The 15,507-nt window shown below is 69.1% G+C and overlaps 2 protein-coding genes across 2 annotated transcripts; one reads left to right on the forward strand and one right to left on the reverse strand.

Moving 5' to 3' along the window:
• Nucleotides 1–133: 133 nt before the first annotated feature.
• Nucleotides 134–7,751, reverse strand: KCNJ10 (potassium inwardly rectifying channel subfamily J member 10). The gene is made up of 2 exons (XM_055697186.1): nucleotides 7,615–7,751; nucleotides 134–2,730 (listed from the first exon to the last, which is right to left on the reverse strand). Exon 2 carries the CDS (start codon nucleotides 2,728–2,730, stop codon nucleotides 1,588–1,590), a length of 1,143 nt encoding a protein of 380 aa, XP_055553161.1. The 5' UTR covers nucleotides 7,615–7,751; the 3' UTR covers nucleotides 134–1,587.
• A 1,326-nt stretch (nucleotides 7,752–9,077) lies between these two features.
• KCNJ9 (potassium inwardly rectifying channel subfamily J member 9) lies at nucleotides 9,078–11,942 on the forward strand. Its single transcript, XM_055697184.1, has 3 exons — nucleotides 9,078–9,213; nucleotides 10,148–11,043; nucleotides 11,564–11,942. Exons 2-3 carry the CDS (start codon nucleotides 10,161–10,163, stop codon nucleotides 11,878–11,880), a joined length of 1,200 nt encoding a protein of 399 aa, XP_055553159.1. The 5' UTR covers nucleotides 9,078–9,213; nucleotides 10,148–10,160; the 3' UTR covers nucleotides 11,881–11,942.
• Nucleotides 11,943–15,507: the final 3,565 nt, after the last annotated feature.

Below are 15,507 nucleotides of genomic sequence, written 5' to 3' on the forward strand. Positions count from 1 at the left end.
GGGGGGGGTCAGGCTCCTGTCCCCTCCCCAGCAGGACCCGGGTCCTGGCTGTGCCCCCACAGAGGGACTGCTGCCCTTTGGGGATGTCACCGTGTCCCTGGGGGAAGTTTCTCAGCCACGTCCTCAGAGGGGACAGGTTTGCAATGGGGGCTGGTATAACCCTACACCCCCTGGCCGTTCCGGGGGGTGGGAGCACATCTCCCCCAGTGCCAACCCCAGCTGCCCAGTGGTCCCAGTTGCCGCCCAGTATGGGGGCGGGGGGGGGGGGCCGGACTGAGTCCGCGGGTGACGGCTGCGGGTAGTTGCTGCTGGAAATAAACCTGTGTCTTTGTACCAAGCACCTGGTGCCCTTTGCTGGGGGGGAGCACAGGCTGGGGACGGCTCTGCCCCCCCCCCACCTGCTGCTGGGGGCTGAGGGGGACCCTGGGGTGACACAGAGCCCCCGCGGCGCTGGCGCAGGCAGCAGAGCCCTTCCCCACCATCAACGTAACCTTTATTTAGTAACTGCTTCGCCTTTTCTCCCTCCAAATTGAGGATGAGACCCCACAGCGCCGTGGCGACAGCGGGACTTCAGCGAGCCAGTCTTTCCGGGGGGGGGAACCTTCCTTCCCCGTTATATATATATAGATTAGTCGCACTATATATATATATATATGTATGTGTATGTATCACCTGGCCTCAGCACGGTGAGGGGGGGCAGCCGGGGCCGCACGTTAATAGCAGAGCTCTATGTTAGCAGCAGCGACGGGCTCGAGTGGGGCTGGGGGGATGCCCGGCCCGGGGGGACGCAGCACCGCAGCCGTGTCCGATTATCGGTGACGCCCCGGTGCGACCCGCCCCCCCCCCCCCCCGCCACGGCCTGGAGCAGGGGGTCAGCGCAGGGAGGAGGGCCTGGCTCTGGGGGGTGGGGGGTGTGGAGGACAGGGGGGTGGGGGGGCTTCTCCTGCCTCAGTTTCCCTTGTTGAGTGTGCGGTGACCCTGGACATGGGGGTGCCCCCGTGGCCCCCGGTGGTTTGGGTGCTGGGGGGAGGGTGCCAGGGGCGGATGGCTGGGGAGGGGGTTGGCATCCCTGGCCTGAGCCTTCCCAGGGATGGGGGGGTCCCATGAGCAAGGGGAGAGGTCCCCCGAGGTCAGAGCCTCCCGCTCCCCAGCCCAAGTGTGCAGTGAGCGGCTCGGGTCTCGGCTCCAGCCCACCAGGGTGGGATCGGGCAGCGGGACAGCTCCCGGCTGGCGAGAAGTGGGGGCTGGGGGTGGCCGTGGCCCCCCTAGGACAGCATCTCCAGGCAGGATTGTGTCCTGCAGCGGGGCTGGGGGTCTCTGGCTGGTGTTAGAGCATGAGGTGAGGGGGCACAAGGACAGCCCTGTCCCCAGGTGGGCGGCTGGGGGGACAGACAGCCACCTGCGGGTGGGCAAGCACCCACAGGGCTCCCCGAGGGAGCTGCCCCGTGCCACGAGGAAAATGGCCCAGGAGGATGGGATGGGGGAAGAGCCGGTAGCACCTCCAGGGTGGGTGGCACCTCCGGGGCTGGTGGCACCCCTGGGCCCTGGTGGCACCTCTGGTGGTGCTGGCGGCATGCTGGTGGGCACTCAAACATTGCTGATGCGGACACTCAGGGGTGCTCCCTCCCGCTCCCGCTCCGCTGCCTCCCGCAGCGACTCCTCCAGCTTCACCTTCTCGGGGTCCCCAAACCGGACGGTCTCGTGGAGACAACAGGGCGCCGTCACCTTCACCACCTGGTCGAAGAGGCTGAAGTCGGCCACGTACTTGCCGCTGGCTGAGAGGGAGATGGCCGGGGTGAACTCGTAGCCCCAGAGGATCTCCTCGGGCAGGTAGGAGGTGCGGACCTGGCACGTGGCGCTGGTGGACTCCACCGTGCCACTGAGGATGACCACCAGCTCAAAGTCGCCTTCACCCGTCCGTAGGGCCATGTCCCGGAAGGGGCTGGCGTCATCCACCACGTGGTAGAAGGTGAGGGGCAGGATGAGGAAGGGGCTGTCGGAGGAGGTGTCCACCTGAAAGTCCACGTTGACCTGGTTGAGGCGGACGCTCTCGCCCTCCTTGGTGAGATGGGTCTGCAGGAGCTTGCCCGTCACCTGGCAGCCAATGAGGAGGCTCTTGCGCATGTTGGCCACGCGGATCATCAGGCAGGTCTTGCCATTGTGTTGGGCCACCACCGCATTCTGGCTGAACTTGATGGTCTCAGCGCGTTTCTTGGGCCGGGCGATCTTGGCCAGGAAGGTGCCAGTGATGAAGATCTCCATGATGGTGGTGAGGACCAGCTGGGTGATGAGCAGGACGATGGCGAGGGGACACTCCTCGCTGATGTAGCGGAAGCCATAGCCAATGGTGGTCTGGGACTCCAGGGAGAAGAGGAAGGCGCCGGTGAGGGTGTGCACCTGCATGACGCACGGCGTGTGGTTGGCCGGTGGGTCGAACTCCAGCAGGTCCCCGTGGACCACAGCCACCAGGTACCAGATGACACCAAAGGCGAACCAGGTGCCGGCAAAGGTGGCGGAGAAGAGGACCAGCTTGTACCGCCACTGCATGTCGATGAAGGTGGTCCACAGGTCCTTGAGGTACAGGAAGCGCTTGTCGGCGATGTGCTCCATCCGCACATTGCTGCGGCCATCCTTGGTCATCACCCGGCGCCGGCGCAGCCCCGAGCCGATGAGCGGGCGGCTGTCGGTCTGCGTGGTCTGGCTGTAGTACACCTTGGTGGCAGATGTCATCTGGGAGAGGTGATGGGGGGTCGTGAGTCAGTGGGTGGAGGGAGGGAGGCGTGGGTGTAGAGGAGGGATGGGTGGGGAGATGGGTGGAGAGGATGGAGGGATGGATTGAGAGGAGGGATGGGTAGGAACATGGATGAAGAAGAGGGATGGAGAGGATGGATGGGTGGGAAGACGGAGAAGACAGGATGGATGGAGAGGATGGGCGGATGGAGAGGATGGATGGATGGATGGTGTGTGCAGAAGGATGGGCGGCTGTACCTGAGGGATGGGTGGAGGGACAGGATGGACGGGGGCGAGGACGGCGTTAGCTCGTTGGGCAGGTGGGACGGAGCTGAGGCCAGTGGAGAGGAAGGACACGGGGGATACGGATAGGTGTGTGGGTGCACTGGAGTGTGGGTGGGTGGGAGCACTGGGAGGAACCCCCCCTTCCACCCCTCCCCAGGGCTCCCACCAGCTGTGCTGCCTCCCACCATGGCAGCAGGCAGGGGCCGAGGCCGGGAGGATTCATCTCACGTCACAGGGGCACTGGGGGGGCTCACACAGAGCCCCCACACACTGTCCCCAGGCAGTGCAGGGACATGGGGCATGTAGGGGACCCAAGGTGACCTGACGGACTGGTGGCACTTCAGTAGTGGCAGGGGCTGCTAATGCTCCCACCTCTCCTGCAGCCTCCATCTGTCCGTCTGTCCAGCCTTCCACCAGCCATCTGGTTGTCTGTCCCTCTCTGTCCCCTACTGATTAACCCGCCCACCCCCCTGTCTGTCCGTCTGTCCTCCCGCCTCACCACAGACCATCGTCTCACCCCTCCCACTGTCCATCCACGCACCCATCCCTCCAGACTCAACCCACCTGCCTGCCCATCGCTCCTCCCCAGCTGTCTGTCCATCCACCCGCTGATCCCTTTATCCACCCGCGTACACGGATCCATGCACCTGCCTGTCCACCCCTGCGTGTGTCTGTCTGTCCAGCCGTCCCTCTGGCCATCCTGCCACCCGTGCAAGCTCTCACCCACCTGTCCCCCATCCCTGCAGAGGCACATCCACACAGCTGGCTGGCTGTCCGTCCATCCATCCATCCGTGCACCCACCCACCCACCCACCTGTCCGTCCTCCGTCTGCGTGTTCGTCCCTCTGCGAACTTGTCCCCTCTGTCCCCTGGCAGCTCCTCCCGCGCCCCCTGTCCCGTCCCGGGGAGGGGACCCAGGCGCCCTGGCCAGGCGGGAGGAAGAGGAAGGAGGATGAATGGGAGGTGACAGGGACAAACGGCTGGTGGCAGCGCCAGGCGCGTTTCCGTCCCCGTCCCTGTCCCCAGCCCCTGCCAGCCCCGGCCACCGCCGCCGGCACTGAAAGGGCCTTTCAGCCCACGCCAGCGTTTGGCCTTGCCATGGTTTCCGCCACGGATGCGGCAGGGCAGCGTGCCGGGGACACCGGGGACACGGTGGCACCATGGGGGGTCTCCTTGGAGCCTGGTGTCCCTCTGCTCGCCAAAGCCAGGGGATACAGGTGGCACTGCCACTGTCCCACCGGCGCTGTGTGCCCTCGTGGTGAAAGGCACTGCAGAGGGGACGGTGACACTGGGAACGCCAAGGTCACAGACCTGTCCCATGTCAGCTGAGCTGCTGGGGGTCTCCAGAGCAACCATGTGTCCCCAGAGCCACCATATCCCCACAGACACTGCGTGTTCTTGGAGCTGCTGGAGGCCCCCAGAGCCTCTGTGTGTCCCCAGAGCCACCACGTCCCCAGACCTCTGCCTATGCCAGGCAGTGACGGGGACTGGCACATCCCCAGGGGCACAGTGGTTCCTTCAGCCCCTTGGGGTCGCTGCACCCCCCAAAGTCCTTCTGCTCCTCTGGGGTCCCTTTGCCCACCTCCCTGGGGTCCCTGCACCCTCCCTGGGGTCCGGGCACCCCTCTGTGGGGGTTTTCCACCCCCAGGGTCCCTCCATCCATCTTTGGGGGTCTCTTCACCCCCCCGGGGTCCCCACACCCCACTTTGGGAGTCTCTGTGCATGCCAGGGTCCCTTGCACCACTTCTGGGGGGTCCTGACCCCCCTCTTCAGGGACCTCGCGCCCCTCCTTGGGGTCACTGCATCCCATAAAGCCCCCGTCAGTGGCCGCGTGCCCCTGTGCCCCCCGGCCAGGTTCCCGTGCTGGGACACGGGTTGTGACAAGCCGGCGCTTGTTCCCGGCTCAGGGACGGTGCCCGCGGGCAGAGCTGCTGCCGCCACAGCCGGGCCGGTTACCCATTAACCCCCCTCGCCCCCGTGCCTCGGTTTCCCCCCGGGGATGCTCGGCGCTGGGGCTGAACGCAGGGGTCCAGCCCTGCCTGGGGGGTCCGGTGTGGGATGGGGGGGACACGGGGGGACGTCCCCCCCTCGCCATGTCCTGCTGGCACCGCCAGCCCTGGCACCATTCCTGTGCCCGCACGGTGCCAGCCATGACCGGGCTTCCTGCCAGCAGCATCCCCCCCACACATCCCAAAACTGGGGCGCTGGGCTCCATGGTACTGGTGGCCACCGGGAATGGGGGAGATGGCACCCCATCCTCACAGTGGGGTCGGGGCAATGGGGGGCCGTGGCGTGGGGCAGGTCCCGTGGGGCTGGGGGTGTGGGGCGGCGGCGCAGGGCTGGCGGGGGGGTGGGGGGGGGACGGGGACAGTGGGGCCATTGTGAGCCCCGGAGCAGAGGCCTCAATGGAGCTGGCGGGGCACAAAGGCGCTTTGACGAAGCCCTTCGTTAGCATGCAGGGCCCTGCGTGCCCCGCAGCCAGCACAGCCCCCGGTGGGGGTCCCGGGGGGCCCCCTGCCACCCACCCTGCTGCACCGGCGGCCACTGGGCCCCGGATGCCTGGATCCCCCCTGCCACCCCCTCCTTGCCCAGCGGACCCCCCCGCATCCTCCCCTGCACCCTGCTATGGAGGCTGGACCAGTCTGAGCCCAAACTGGGGGCTGGTGGGGGGCCCTCCGGGGGATGACCGTCCCCGCACCCTTCACGCTGCCACCCACACCCGGGAAACGCTGGAGGAGGCATGAGCCGCAGCCCCCGCCCTGGCCATCGAGGTGATGAGGACCCCCATCCCTCCCCACAGATTGGGGGGATGCCAAAATGATGGGTTTTGATTCCCCACCCCCCTCACACCCAGTGCTGCCCAGCCCTTGGCAGCCATCAGCGGAGCTCGCAAACTGGGGCAAAAAAAGCCCCTTTTACCCGTTTTTCGAGCTGCCCCCCCAGCACGCCCGACGGGTCCATGGGCGTGGGGCTCCCACGGGACCCCCGCAGCCATGGGGCAGATCAGGGGGGCTGGAGGTGGCGGCGGGGCGTCCCCACAGCCACTCAGCTCCCCGGGGGGCGGCTGGCGCCGGCGTGGCGCAGCCCTCGGTAGCCATCGAAGAAGCCATCCACTGCACCAGCCCCGGTAACTGCAGCGCCGGTAATCCCGGTAAACCCTAGCCCAGTTAACCCCGGCCCGGCTAACCCTGTGCCTTGGTAACCTGCCAGCCCAGGCAGCCCACAGCCCGTCTCACCCCCAGCCCAGTTAACCCCCACTGGTTATCCCACAGCCTGGTCAACCCACAGCTGGGCTAATCCACAGGCAGGTTACCTTGCAACCAGGATAACCTGCACCCCGGGTAACCCACGGCCCAGCTATACCAGCATGGCTAATCCAGCCCAACTAACCCACAGCCCAGCTAATCCAGCCCAGCTAATCCAAACCAGCTAACCCACAGCCCAGCTAATCCAGCGTGGCTCATCTGTGGCTCCACTAATCCACATCCCAGCTAATCCAGTGTGATAACCCACAGCCCAGTTAAACCCACAGCCTGGTTCACCCACAGCCCAGTTAACCCACAGCCTGGTTCACCCACAGCCCAGTTAATCCACAGCCTGGTTCACCTGCAGTCCAGTTAACCCACAGCCTGGTTAACCCACAGCCCAGTTAACCCACAGCCCAGCCAGGGTCACTAACCCAGAGCCTGGAGGTGCCCCTTGCCCACCACAGGGGCCTGGGGAGGGGGATGCTCCAGCCCCCTCCCCCCCAACGCCCTTCAAACACCCTGTCCCTGTGGACCCGAGCCCACGGAGGGGCTGGGGGGAGCTGAACATCCCCAGCGCCAGACTGAGACCACCCAGCATCGTTACACCGGTGAGGGGACCCAGGAAGAAGGAGGTGTCGGGGGGGGGGCGGCTATTTGGGGGTGACATCCTGGGGTGGGGAAGGGGCCACCCCCGGGGCCTCAGGCCTCATACCCTGGGCTGTGGGGACATCTCAGGGCTCAGGGACAGGTGGCCCTGGAGATACCTGGCAGGGGAAAGTGGGGTGAGCACAGCTGGGGGCTGCAGTGCCCCTTCATCCACTGTCCCTGCGGGTCCCAGGGGAGAGAAGGGGGACACCCACAGGGAGCAGGGACATGGGAATACGTGACATCGGGACTTGGGGACATGGAGATACAGGGATATGGGGACTTGAGAACGTGCAGAATGGGGACACAGGGGCATGGGATACATGGGGACACAGGGATGTCATGATATGGGGATACAGGGACATGGGGCTATGGGGACATGGGGACATGAGATGCAGGGCTGGGGTGTACCTGGGACTATGGGAACATGGGACACAGGGGCACGGGGCTATAGGGGATGCAGGGAGATGATGGGGACACAGGGATGCAGAGCGATACGGGACACAGGGACGTGGGGCTGCGGGGGACACAGTTCTATAGGGACGTGGGGCTGCACACATGTGGGGTTACAGGGTCCTGGTACTGGGGACTGCGGGGACCCGGGGAACAATGCAGGTCCAGCAGTGCCGGCAGGTGCTCGCAGCCCTCGGGGCACCACGGAGGGAAACAGGGGACCCCCGGGACCCCCCCCCCCGGCCGCCCTTACCTTGCTCGGGGAGGGCCCCAGGGCACCCGGGGTCCCGGCCTCGCTCAGCCCGGCCGCCGCCGGCTCCCCATGGGCTTTATGGCTCGGCGGGGCCGGCAGCGGCGGGACGGGACGGGCCCCCCCGCCTGCCCCCCCCCCGCCCCCCCACCCCCCCGGCCCGGGCCGCCTCGCCGGGGCCCGGCTGGCACCGATTGGCGGGGCCGGGGAGGGGGCCCGGGGCGGGGAGGAGCCGCCGGGGGCGGGACGGGGGTTAATGGGGTGGAAAACGAGCCGGCCCGCACCGGGTCACGTTACCGGCCACGGGGGGGGGGGGGGGGGGGGGGGGAGGGCGCGGGGACCCCGCCCGCAGCCACCGGCATCGGGCAGAGTCCCCCGCCCCGTCCCAGCAGCACCCACCTGGGTGGTCCCCGGGCATCTCCCGGCACCCCCCTTCCCCGCCCCGGAGCATCCGTGTGCGAGCGAGCGTGGGGTGACAGGGGCCCCGTGTGCACGGACACGCACACGCGGTGACCCCCCCGCACCCCCGTGGGGGCAGCGCCAGCCCCGGGGCTGCCACCGATGGGGCGCAGCGCGGGGTGCGGGGTGCGGGGCCGTGGGAGCGTGGGCCGTGCCCCCCCCCCGCACAAGGCCCCGCTGTTCCCGGGCCGGGGCCGGTTCCCCGGGGCCGCGGCACAAAGCGCCTTTGTCCGCCCGGGGGGGCCGGGGGGGCAGGGCTGCGCGGGGTTCCCGGAGGCGGCCTCAGGCACCGGGGGAGGACCTGGCCAGCGATGGGGGTGGCTAGTGTCGCAGAGCCCGGGCTAGTGATGGGGGTCCTGGCCAGGGCAGGGAGGCTCTGGGCTACCGATGGGAGGGCATGGGCTAGTGAAGAGGGGTCCTGGGCTACTGATGGGGAGTCCTAGGCTAGCGATGGGGGGGGCCTGGACTAGTGGAGGGGGACGGGGCTAGTGATGGGGACCCGGGGCTAGTGATGGCGGGGGCCTAGACTCGTTACGGAGACACCGGGCTAGTGAGGGGGGGGGCCTCTGGGCTAGTGATGGGGAACCGTGGGCTAGTGAGGGGGGCTCTGGGCTGGCGGGGAGGGTGGGACCTCGTGTGCACCCCCACCCGCCGTGCCCTGTGTCACCCCCCACTGCGCCCCATGTCACGCGTGCCCCCCCCCCAGCCCGCAGCGCACAGGTGTGCGCACCTGCCCCCCCCCGCGCCCCTGCACACACGTGTTCACACGCTGGTGTGTACGTGTGGGGGTGTGTGCGCTTCCACACGCGTGTGCACCGCACCGCCGCCTTCCGGGTCCCCGCCCGGGGCGGGGGGTCACGCGTGGGGGGCCGGGGGGGGGCGGGGGCCGGGGGCGGGCGGGGCCGGGGGGGGGCGGGCGCTGGTCGGTATTTTTAGCCGCGCGCTCCCGGGGCGCAGCCGTTGCCGGGGAACGGCGGGAGCGCGAGGGGGGGGGAAGAACGGGGAAGGGTGCGGGGGGGTTGATCCGGGAGCGGGCCGGGCCGGGCGGGAGCGGACCGGACCGGCGCTGTGCTCGCCCTGCGCCATGCGCGCAGCGCACCGGGGCTGCGCGGCCCGGCGGGAGCGGCGGCCGCGGGGCGAGCGGTGAGTGCGGGGAGGGGACAGGGGACGGACACGGGCACGCACACAGCCTGGGGGGGGGGTGGGCCTGCTGTCCTCCCATCGCCCCTGCTCCCCTCCCCGCCACAGCACGCGGGGGTGGCACCGGGATCCCCCCCCCCCCCGCCCGCCGCACACACGCGCTCCGCGGGTGGGGGGTGTTGGGGGCACGCGGGGGCCCGGCCTGCCTGGACGGGGCTCCCCCTGCACAGACCGCTGGGGATGCGCCCCCCCCCCCCCCCCGGCAACGTTCTGCCCCCAGGCTGGGGGGGGGATCCATCCCCACGAACCCGTGTGGGAGTGGGGTGCCCCACACTGGATGGGGGGGGGCACAGTGGGGTGCTGCAAGGTCCCCCCAGGCTGGGGGGGGGAGGCCATAGGTGGAGGAGGAGGAGGGGTATGCATGTGTGCGTGTGCAAGGAGGAGCTGTGTGCGTGTGCGAGGCCTGGCAGGCGTGCATGCGTGTGTGCATGCAGCCCAGCCCATGTGCATGCGTGTGCCACCAGGGGCCTGGTGCGTGTGCGCAGCGTCGTTGCACACCCTGTCTTGGGGACACGGGAGCGTGCATGGAGCCCCTCGGGGGACACACCTGGGCCTGCACATGCTGCATGCAGACGTGTGCGTGTCCCCAGGGGTTGTGCGCTTGTGTGCATGTCTGCTTATGCGTGTGCGCCAGGTGTGCGTGCTCTGGTGCTGCATGCACACGTGACTGCACGCGTGTGCATCTGCAGGCATCCGTGTGCAGGTGTGTGCTCCTGGGTGCTCCTGTGCCTCAGTTTACACCACGCTCTCACTGGGGCCCCGGGGGGGGACCCGGGCATCTGGGCAGGCCCCCCACAGCTGGTGCCATCATCCCTTCCCAGTCTCCCCAGTCTGGGGGGAGTAAGTGGCACCATTAACCCCTTCCCTCCCCCCCCAGCCTCTGAGGGGTGATGGCGCAGGACAACGCCGCCTTTTGTGGGGTCCCTGGGGAGGCAAAACCCCCCCTGGTGCCCCCTCGACGGTGGGGGGCCAGCGCCCGCAAACGCCAGCGTTACGTGGAGAAGGACGGCAAGTGCAACGTGCAGCATGGGAACGTGCGGGAGACCTACCGCTACCTCACCGACATCTTCACCACCCTGGTGGACCTCAAGTGGCGCTTCAGCCTCCTCGTCTTCATCCTTGCTTATGCCGTCACCTGGCTCTTCTTCGGCCTCATCTGGTGGTTCATTGCCTACTGCCGGGGGGACCTGGACCACTTGGAGGACCACGCCTGGACTCCCTGCGTCAACAACCTCAACGGCTTCGTCTCTGCTTTCCTCTTCTCCATTGAGACAGAGACCACCATCGGCTATGGCCACCGTGTCATCACTGACAAGTGTCCTGAGGGCATCGTGCTGCTGCTGCTCCAGGCCATCCTGGGCTCCATGGTCAATGCCTTCATGGTGGGCTGCATGTTCGTGAAGATCTCCCAGCCCAACAAACGGGCCGAGACCTTGGTCTTCTCCTCCCACGCCGTGGTCTCCCTGCGGGATGACCGCCTTTGCCTGATGTTCCGCGTGGGCGACCTGCGGGACTCGCACATTGTGGAGGCCTCCATCCGTGCCAAGCTCATCAAGTCCAAGCAGACGCAGGAGGGCGAGTTCATCCCGCTGGACCAGACCGACCTGAGTGTGGGCTTCGAGACGGGCGACGACCGCCTCTTCCTCGTCTCGCCCCTCATCATCAGCCACGAGATTGACGAGCGCAGCCCCTTCTGGGACGTCTCGCGGCACCAGCTGGAGAAGGACGATTTCGAGATTGTCGTCATCCTCGAGGGGATGGTGGAGGCCACAGGTAATGGGGATGCCACCAGCGGCTGAGGGGTGGGGGGCGGGAGGTACTTGGGGACACCTCATTTCTGTGGGGACACCTCATCTCCATGAGGATACCTCCATGGGGACACTTCACCTCCATGGGGACATCTCACCTGCATGGGGACATCTCACCCCTGTGACCCACAGTGTGTTCCTGCCTGGTCCTGGCTGGGAGGTGACCCCCCAATCCACCCTCAACCCCAAGTTCAGCCTGGACATGGGTGTCCATCCCCCCCCAATAACCCCACTGCAGGATGGGGGAGGGGGGAGCCTTCGCCCAGCCTGGCCCCGCGAGGGGACCCTGATGGCTGTGACAGCCCCAGTGCCCCAGCCTCTCATTGAGGCGTCCCAGGATGGGGGTGCCCCTCGCAGTGGGTGCTGCACAGCCTCCCCGGCCGGGGTCAGGGCGCACCTTGCACCTCCCCATTGCCGGGGGCACCCTGCCTGTGCACCCCCGACCCCGGGCTGGGCAGGGGGTGCCCAACAGCTGCCCGGCACAGGGATGACGTGCCAGGCTCGGAGCTCATACCTGGCGGACGAGGTGCTGTGGGGTCACCGCTTCACCCCGCTGCTGAGCCTGGAGGAGGGCTTCTACGAGGTGGACTACGGGGGCTTCCACCAGACCGTGCCGGTGCCCACCCCGGCCTGCAGCGCCCGGCAGCTGGCGGCGGCGGCTGCCCGCCGTGATGCCCATCTCTACTGGTCCATCCCCAGTCGCCTGGACCAGCCTCTGGAGGAGGCGGCGGTGGCGGCAGGGGGGGACCCCGACACTCCCTGGGAGAGCAATGGCACCCTGGCCAGCCCCGAGGCGCGATGATGGGCTGCAGGGGTGCTGAGTGCCCTGCTGCCCCCCGCCGCACTTGCTTTTAATAAACCACCCGCCCCTTCTGATGGTGGTGGTCGTCTTGGGGTGCGGGGTCTTGAATTTGGGGCATGTGCCTGGGTTTGGGGGTGCCAATCCCGTGCCCGCGGGGGAATTCCGAGTGAGACAGGGGCTGGGGGCTGGCAGGAGGGACAGAGGGGACAGTGAGGAGTGGCACCGCGCACCCTGTGCTTCCCCCCCCCACTGTATTGCGAGCCCCGAAGCTCTGCAGACACGCAGACCCCCAGGGTGGGCAGGGGGCTCTCCACGGACACGGGGACCCCCGGGGTGCGCAGGTGGCACCAAGACCCCCGGGACACCAAGGGCGTGGGGTCACTAAGGCGGCCAGGGGGTGAATGCAGAGCCACGAGCCCCCCCTGCCCCCCCCAGCAGCAGGGGGGTGTGCTTGGGGAAGCGGGCGGGGCCGAGCCGGGGCTGAGCGATCCCCCCGCCCCCCGCCCCGCCCCCAGCCCGGCCGGCGGCCGCCCACGACGCGGGTGAGGCGGGGGAGCGTGGAGCTGTGCCCGCACCCCAGACACCGTGCGTGGGTCCCCGCGCCCCCCCCATCCGGAGCGGGGCGGAGCCCGGCCCCCCCCGGGGCTCCCGGGTCCCCACGGGTGTGTGTGCACACGCGGGTTGGCAGGGGGCGGGGGGTGTGTGTGTGCGCGCACACGCGTGTTGCCGTGAGCGGCGGGACACACACACACAGACACACACAGAGACACACGGACACACACACACACAGACACGCGAACACACACACAGACACACACACACAGAGACACACGGACACACACACACACAGACACGCGAACACACACAGACACAGACACACACACACAGACACAGACACACGGACACACGGACACACACACGGACACACGGACACACACACACACAGAGACACACGGACACACACACACACACGGAGACACGCGAACACACACAGACACACACACAGACACACACACACAGACACACACACACACACAGAGCCCCCCCGTCCCCCGTGTCCCCATGTCCCCCCGGCTGCCACATTCCTCCCGCCCACGGCAGCAGCTGCGCAGGGTGGGGGCGGCGGGGCACGGTCCTCGGGGGGGGGGGGGGGGGGGGGGCACACGCATGTGCATGGCGCCAGCCCCCCCACCCCCCACCCCCCGCTGGGGTACCCGCCACCGCTACCCCCTCCGGCAGGGAACCGGGGCAACTGGGAGGCCGGGGCTGCAGCGGGGGGCGGCGGGGCGGACCCCCGGGACCCCCGTGGGGCCGGGGTGGGGGCGCGGCACGTGGCGCCTGCTCCCGCGTCATCTGTTTGCTCAGCTTGGGGGACAGCGGGGGGGGGGACAGCGGGGGGCACAGGCCGGGTAAACACCCCCCAACCGGCCTCGGCATGCCCGGCCCCTGCTGGGGGATGGGACGATGGGGGGGCTGGGATAAACTGGGGGGCGCGGGGGTGCTGGGGGATATTGGGGCAGACTGGGGGGACTGGGATGGATTGGGGGCACTAGAAGGAACAGGGGGACAGGGATGGACTGTGGGCACTAGGACAGACTGGGGGCACTGGGATAGACTGTGGGGACTGAAGGTGTTGAAGGATTTTGGGGCAGATTGGGGGGACTGGAATAGACTGGAGGCACTGGGAGGTACTGGGGCAGACGGGAGACGGGCAGAGAGAGAGGTGCTGGTGCAGATGTGTGGGAACTGGGAGAGACTGGGGTGGACTGCAATGGGTGGGGAGGTGCTGGGGGAGATGGCAGACTAGGCAGTAGTGGGACAGACTGGAGGGGCACTGGGACAGACTGGGGCAGGCTGGGAGGTACTGAGACAGATGGGGTGCTGGCATGGACTGGGGGGGACTGGTCCAGACTGGGGATACTGGGTTATACTGGGAGCGTGAAGCTGGACCAGGGGGCCTGGTGCAACAGACTGGGACGTGGAGATGCTGGGTGCACTGGTGCAAACTAGTGGCACAGGCGTAGAGGGGCTGTGGGCCCCACAGCCATTGCCCCCCCCCCCCCCCCCAGTGCCCTTGGGCTGCCCTTGAAGGTTGCCATGGCGACTAAGCCGGACCCTGGGGGGCCGGGGGGAGAGCGTGTGAGGGGGTGCGTGTTACTGGGAGGGGGCCCTGGAGCAGGACTGGGGGCACTGGGGCTGCGGGGCAGGGCTGGGGGGCACCAGGGTGGGCATGGGGGGTGTCAGGACGTGTCCCCAGGCACAGCCAGTCCCCGGGCACAGCCGCATCCCCGGGCACAGCCGGTCCCCGGCACAGTTGTCCCTGGTCACAGCCCCCCCCCCGGTACAGCCCCCCCGGGCCCTGGCCTTTCCCTGGCTAATTTTAGCCACCCCGCGTTCCCGCTTGCTGCCCGGTGGCACCAGCGTCCCCGTCAGGGCAGCAGCATACGGGGAGAACTGGGGACATGCTGGGGTGGGGATCAGCACCCCCTCCAAACTGTCCCCCTGGCGCCACCCCCTGCTCTGGAAGGGGGGGGGGGGGCCTTCAGGGAGGGACCCAGGTGTCCGAGCAGCCCGTGACCCCCCCGCTGCCACCCACGCCGTGGGGTCTGCGTGGGGCACCCGGACGTCAGGGTCCCCCGCCACCCCCCAGCAGGTGGGGGGGGGTCAGAAAGGGGCACCCCCCGGCCCGGACACCTGGGTTCCCAGCGCTCAGCCGGGACCCCCCACTGCCCCGGCCGGCTGGGTCCCACGCGGGGGGTGTCGTGGAACGGGAGGGACTCGGAGACCCCCAGCACGGCCGGGGGGGGGGGGGCGGGAAGAGCCCACCCCCCATAACCAGGGCAACCGGGGCGGGGGGTCCGGGGGCCCGGCCAGGAGGGGCCGGGGGGGGGCAGGCCCGGCCAGGGGGCGGGGGGCGGGAGCGGGGGGGGCCGGCCCGGGCGGGGCCGGGAGGGTTTTTCTCGGCCGCCGCCGCCGCCGCCGCCCCCGAGTGCCCCGGGCCGAGAGCAGCGACGGCAGCGCCATGGGCAGAGGGGTGAGTAGGGGCGGCCCGGGGCGCCCGCTGCCCCCCCCCCCACGCCCACGCGGGGCGCACACCCACGCGGGGCACACCCCCCCTCCCCCACATACATACCCCCCGGAGCGCCCACCCCTGCGGGCACCCGCTTGCTGCCACCCGGCACCTGGCCCTGGCGCCCACCCGTATCACCCACCTGCTGGCAGCCGGCACCTGCCCGGACGGGACCCCCCCCAGGGCGCCCACCCAGCCGCTGCCACCTGTGGGTGCTGTCCCCATCAGGTGCTGCCCCCCGCACCCCACCCCAGGGTCCCATGGCCACTCTCCCCTCCTCGGTGCCACTGGCACCCACGTGCCCCCTCACCGGGGTCCCACTGTTCCCCCGTGACCCCCGACAGGGGTGGGCGGCTGCCCAAACGTCTGAGTCCCCCCCCTCGCTTCGGGGAAGGAATTTGGGGGGGGGGGGCGGGGCGGTCCCCCATGGTGGGGAAACTGAGGCACGGAGCCGGGGTGCCCCCGTGGAGGATCCCCCCGCGCCTGTCCCCCACTCGTGCCCGTGCCCCCGTGCCCGTGGCCCCGGCTGCTCCGCGCCAGGGTCCCGGTGCCGTGGC

The sequence above is a fragment of the Falco cherrug genome, chromosome 19, assembly GCF_023634085.1.
Source record: "Falco cherrug isolate bFalChe1 chromosome 19, bFalChe1.pri, whole genome shotgun sequence".
NCBI lineage: Eukaryota > Metazoa > Chordata > Aves > Falconiformes > Falconidae > Falco > Falco cherrug.

Excerpts from the sequence above, each read along its gene's own strand:
- KCNJ10 (XM_055697186.1), bottom strand. The coding sequence starts at position 2,730 with ATGACATCTGCCACCAAGGTGTACTACAGCCAGACCACGCAGACCGAC.
- KCNJ9 (XM_055697184.1), top strand. The coding sequence starts at position 10,161 with ATGGCGCAGGACAACGCCGCCTTTTGTGGGGTCCCTGGGGAGGCAAAA. Across the intron at positions 11,044-11,563 it reads GGGGATGGTGGAGGCCACAG|GGATGACGTGCCAGGCTCGG; the intron begins GTAATGGGGATG and ends TGCCCGGCACAG.